We start from the raw sequence: 6020 nt of genomic DNA on the forward strand, positions 1-6020 counted from the left end.
TTTTTGTTGTAAGACGTTTTAATCTTTAGATTATTTTTATGTTAGTTATTTTAAGTATTTACATTACAGTAGACCTGTATTTCTGAGAAGGAAATGTGATTTTTTTTATCTCATCTTTTATCTCATTAAATTTTATCCACTTTATCTGTTGCTGTTGTGCAAGTCCCAGCCATCCCATTGGCATTGTGAAGCATCATTTTAACACACATAGCAGGCAATTAGCATGTGGAAATGTTTAATATTTTTCGGATAAAATTCCACACTATTATAAATGATGTGATGAAGAGGCCTAGCAAACTTACAGAGAGTAATACACAAAAAAAATGTGAAGGTCTAGAAATTTACAGAACTCTGTTTTGCTTGTTTTGATCCAAATGCACATTAAATTATTTTTTTATTCCAGATCTGAAAATATCCAGATATATCAATAATTGTCTTTGAAAGAATTAGCAGGCTATGGCAGAATTTGAAAAAATAGTGCAACATAATATGGAAAAGAATTCTGAAATTGGATTTGAAATAGGTGTGTAATTTATAACATTGTTCCTTATTAATATGGATTGGAATAAGAACATAATACATTTTTCGTTTTATTTAATATTTATTTTATTTCAATTAAAAAAATTAATAAATAAACCATTTTTTAAAATTTTGTTTTTTATTTTATTTTTTATTGAAGAATGGCTTCAGTATTAATTGCTGTACATATATCCAACTACAGTACCTTACAGGCTGAGTTCTGTACATTATGGATTTAATCACCATAAACATAAATATAATTTGAAAGATTTTAGAAAATAATGAATTTATGAACATTTATAAATTTTAGTCTTAGTGTGTTTTCTCTTATTCAATGTGCGAATAAGCACCCCATTTAAGTGCCCCTCTTGAGTACTCGCCCCTACTAACATGAAAATTTCCTTAAGTGCCCTGTTTGAATAAGCGCCCCTTCTAATTTGAATAAACGCCTCCTAAAATAATATCATAAGATTTTCTTTTTAGCAAGTCAATAATTCAATCAATTCTGGGACTGTGGTTTTGGCATGATTTGAGCTGCAGAGTGGAATCACATTCTTCTATAGGTCAATATCAAAATGAGGATTTCTTTCGGGCAGATGAGAGCTCCGATCCCTACACAGACAGTATATTTCCAACTTTCCTCTTACATAGTAATTTGTCATCCAATTATCTGCTATTTTGCTGTTATGTAAATATTCACAGCATTCTTGTCATGAGCCATGTTCTCTGGACGACTTTCTTTTCCGCCTAACCACCATTCGTAATGTCCTTATATAATTCTTTTTAAGCCAAAAAGTGCCTTTTGAATTTAATTTTCCATAAGAACTCTTCATCTATTTCCATAAGTGCCCCTTCAATTTCCACTCTGTTTCATAAGCGCCCGTTTAAATAAGCGCCCGGTTTAAATAGGCGCCCCTCAGAAAGTGCAAAAAATATTTTAAATGCCCGGGCGCTTATTCGCGCGAGTACGGATTCAATTTTAAATTTTAAATCAAGAAAACTATGCACTTTCTATATCTTTATATATATTTTAACATGGCCTCCCATTACAAAAAAAGTTTCTTCAATAACTAATACAGCACAGTAATCTTATCATTTACTTTACTTATATAATATTGAGCGTTAGCAGATTGCTCTGATTTTTTTCTATATCTTTTTATATTTTAGACACTTGCAGTGATTTTTCCAGCACTGAAGAAAGTAAAGGCAGACCTAATGAAACATGCGTAATTTCAGTTACAACAGAATATTCTGTTATTGAAAATTGTCATCTAAATTTGTTTCCTGTTAATATTATCCATGAGGAGAAAAATATGAATGAATGCAATGAAGTTGAAAAACAATTTGAAATGTCTGGCAGTTCAGAGAAAAACATACAAACGTGTAAAGAGGTAAAATATAAATGTGAACATTGTGGAGATTATTTTAATTTAATTAATTTGAAAGCACACATGGGAATTAAAACAGAAGATGCACCGTTACAATTTGAACAATGTGGAATACAGCCATTACATGAATGTGAACATTGTGAAAAGAAATTTAAAGACAGTATTAGTTTAAAATCACACATGATGATGCACAAGCGAGACGCACCATACAAGTGTGGAAATAAATTTAAAAATGGTTAAACTTCGAAAACACTTATGAGGATACATAAAAGATCACATGAATGTGAACATTGTGGAAAAAAGTTTAGTAGAAATGACACTTTGAAAACACATTTAAGGATACATACAGGACAAACACCATATGAATGTGAACTTTGTGGGAAGAAGTTTAATCATTTGGGTCATCTGAACAGACATTTAAGGATACATGCAGAAGAGACATCACATGAAAACATTCTGGGAAAAAAATCAAACAAATGAGTGATTTTAAAGTACATTTGAGGACACATACAGGAGAAAGACCATATGAATGTGAACATTGTGGAAAAAAGTTTCGTGAATTGGGTCATTTGCAGAGACATTTAAAGATGCATAAAAGAGAAACACCATATGAATGTGAACATTGTGGAAAGAAATTTTATCAAAATAGCAATTTGAAAACTCATTTAAGGATACATACAGGAGAAAAACCTTTTGAATGTGATTATTGTGGAAAGAAATTTTATCAAAGTAGCAATTTGAAAACTCACTTGAAGATACACAAACGAAAGCAACCTTTATAAGTGTGAAAAGAAACTAAACACAGTATCAATTTGAAAACTCATTTGAGGATTCAGAAGAGAAATCACTTGAATGTGAACATTTTGAAACATTAGTGATTTGAGGCTGCAAATAGGAAAAATGTGATCATTGTCAAAGGAGATTCCATGCAAGTGTGGTAATTGTGGAACAAATTTTTAATCAAATTTGAACATTGAAAAACATGTGTATTAATAACATACAGCACAGACACCGTGTGTAAGTGAACATTGTGGAAAAAAGTTCAATCTGTATAACACTTTAAAAAACATTTAAGGATACATATCAGAAGAGAGACAATTATAAATGCGACATTTGTGGAAAGAAATTTAGGAACAGTTTAGCACTTTGAAAGTACTTTACATTTGAGAGTGTGCATACAGGAGGGAAGCCATACACAATGTTAAGAATTCTGTAGGTAAAATGATCATCTGAAAAGAAATTTGATACCATATTTTTAACAATGTGGAAGAATTTAAAAAGAATGTTTATGCAATTAAAAGAACACTTGTGTACATAACAAACATAAATTGAAAGAAACATGAATTTAATTAATTTTAAGTTATGCTGTAGTACTGTACCTAGCAATTTTTAAAGACAGCTAAGAAAATATAAGGGATGATTTTGCATTGGTAAGAAGAATTTAAAGACGTATAATTTGATCTTTTCCTATCCTTGATAAAATCTTTTGATAAATAGATAATTTTATTAAATTTATCATAGTATTGTGTAGACTGGGTTCCAGTCCCTAATCTTTCTCTTAATCAGTTGAAATGCTTAAGAATAAATCGAATTTGGCACAAATTGCGTTCCATATTACTTATTTGCATGGCGTTCCATATTATACTTTACAATTCTCATCAAAAAATTTTCCCAACATAAACTGACGCTGGTGGCGCTTTCCGAAATGCGCTAATACTACGAAAAACTTATAGTACAGGCTAAATGTGACAAAAATCCTATTTAACCTTAAACAAACTCTAATAAAAGGACTGTTTGGAAATTCTTGTAGGCCTATATTTTAAAAGTCATAAAAAAATTTTTGCCACTTTTTTATAGTAGCGTTTATAATATATTCAGGGTCAAAGGTCAATTACCTATATGCAGCATGTTATATATCATAACTCTTCAACTACTTGCTCTAAAAGTACAAAAGTAGTGTCTACACCAAGGTATTTTGAGGCAGCAATTATGGGGAATTTTTTACGCCTTTTAGTAGCTGCACTGACCAAATATTCAGGGTCAAAGGTCAGAATAGCCTTGAAATAGCATGTTCCGGTTCATAAATCCTCAACTACTGGATATCAATGCACGAAAATTGTGTCTACACTTAGATTTTGTGGGGTCAATATTTATTGAAACATTTATGCAGCCTTCTAGTAGCTGCGTTGACTAAATATTTAGGGTCAAAGGTTATTGACCTTTATACAACTATGATGGTCATTACTCCTCAACCAGTTTGCCTACATGGACAAAAATAGTGGCAACATCTACGTTTTTGGGATAATTTTTTTTAAAGTATTTTTGCCACCTTCTGCTGCATTGACTAAATATTCAAGGTCAAAGGTCATTGACCTTTACACAATATATGATGGTCATTACTCTTTAACCACTTGGTTCAGAAGCACAAAAAATAGTGTCTACACAAAACATAAAAATGAGGTGTACTGTATGTTTTGGGTGTTAACAGACAATTATATTCTTCAGGCTTACAAATGTACAGTATTCTTCACTGATTTTTAGAGCAAAACGACAGCCTCTCAAAACCGGTTTTCTTAAAGTAAATCAGTCCATTAATTAATGACCACTTGTAATTGCACCACAGAAATGATGAGAATCCAAGATAAATCTGATACAACTATGGACCAATCAGAGAGCAGCTTGGAAATGATTAGACTGGGCAACCAAGCATGACATGCTCCAAACTTTTTTCTAAAAAACGTTTCTTCTGATATGGTGGGGTCAGTAGCTTAAAAGTGACAGCCTGTTGTTAAATTGAGGGTATGTTGAAAAAAAATATAAAGCATTTGCAGTATTAGGTAAGTTTCCCATAATATATGTATTAATTAAATGTAGTAGCCTAGTCCTAGCTAACCTAGTACAATGTCGATCATAACACCAACACACTGGATGGGAAGGGAAGTTTCCACGGTCTTGGAATAATTGCGGCAACTACACCAGCCAAGAAGACGACAAACCAGGCTGTATATAGAAAACCAGTGAAAGACAACCCTCCCAGTTCAACCCCAAAGATACCGATTCTCCAATATAGCTATGGGAAGAGACATCTGGAGAAGAAATTCAAGGAGCTACCAGAGCTACAAGCAGTTGAATTGAAATGTGATCTTTTATGGGAGTTCAGTTATAAGTTTAATCGACCAATGCCCATGTGGCAAGGAATCATGGCAACAGTGCACAACCAGGAAAAGTTTCCGGGGGTTTCTAAAATTCACTTCCTGCCTATGATTCACTTGTATTCTGGTGACAGATCGTGTTTACTTTCAGCAATACATTATGTATCAACCATTGCGAGGAAATATGGCGAGGACACAGTTGTAACATTTGACCAGCCACTCTACTGGAAAGCGGCAGAAATAACTTTGAACTCTCCAGAACTGAATAATGTAGTTGTCATGATGGGTGGATTTCACTACCTCATGGACCTCCTTGGAGCAATAGGAAAGCTGATGGAAGGCAGTGGCTTGAAAGAGATACTCGCCACCATGTATGGTGAGAATGTGGTACAGCATATGCTTACTGGCAAAGCAGTTAACAAAGCATTCAGAGGTCATCTGCTGATGGAAAAGTGCTTGAATCTTTTGTTAATGAATATGCTAGAAGAGGGCAACCATGTCACAGAACTTAAAAACATCTACTCTAAGATTGAAAGAAATGAAGCAACCATCAAGGACATCCCAGAGAGATGTAACGTCGAAGGATCGTTGAATGACATGAAAGCATCATTAGGATCTGAATCAAGAACATCACACCTTTTTCTCAATTACATGAATATGATAAAAATTGCCAGGAATTTGGTGGCTGCAGATCATTCTTGCAATTGGAACTTGTTGCTAAAATCCATCAAAGCGGTAATTTCCATTATCTAAGGTCATCCCACTTCTTCCTCGAAGAGATGCTGAAACTTCCAGGAGCACCCAGAGCTTTACCAAAGATTTCAAAATGGTTTCCATGTAATAAGACGCACTAATAATTTTTGGGCAGGACTTAGTCCCGATCTTACCATAGAGCAAACATTAATGAGATCTCTCAAAACATCAGGTGGGCTGACAAGAGGCAGTCGGATGACAGAAGCAC

At 33.4% G+C, this 6020-nt stretch overlaps 1 protein-coding gene across 1 annotated transcript; it reads left to right on the forward strand.

The window, feature by feature from the left end:
- Positions 1 to 283: 283 nt before the first annotated feature.
- Positions 284 to 2368, forward strand: LOC117121480 (zinc finger protein 107-like). Its single transcript, XM_033266680.1, has 2 exons — positions 284 to 523; positions 1687 to 2368. Exons 1-2 carry the CDS (start codon positions 457 to 459, stop codon positions 2145 to 2147), a joined length of 528 nt encoding a protein of 175 aa, XP_033122571.1. The 5' UTR covers positions 284 to 456; the 3' UTR covers positions 2148 to 2368.
- Positions 2369 to 6020: the final 3652 nt, after the last annotated feature.

This window comes from Anneissia japonica, unplaced genomic scaffold (assembly GCF_011630105.1).
Source record: "Anneissia japonica isolate Jap-2015-1 unplaced genomic scaffold, ASM1163010v1 scaffold1699_len65488_cov165, whole genome shotgun sequence".
NCBI lineage: Eukaryota > Metazoa > Echinodermata > Crinoidea > Comatulida > Comatulidae > Anneissia > Anneissia japonica.

What these genes read in the sequence shown, in the direction of transcription:
- LOC117121480 (XM_033266680.1), top strand. Translation starts at nt 457, where the DNA reads ATGGCAGAATTTGAAAAAATAGTGCAACATAATATGGAAAAGAATTCT. An exon ending in TGAAATTGGATTTGAAATAG is followed by an intron (nt 524 to 1,686) that starts GTGTGTAATTTA and finishes TTTATATTTTAG; the next exon opens with ACACTTGCAGTGATTTTTCC.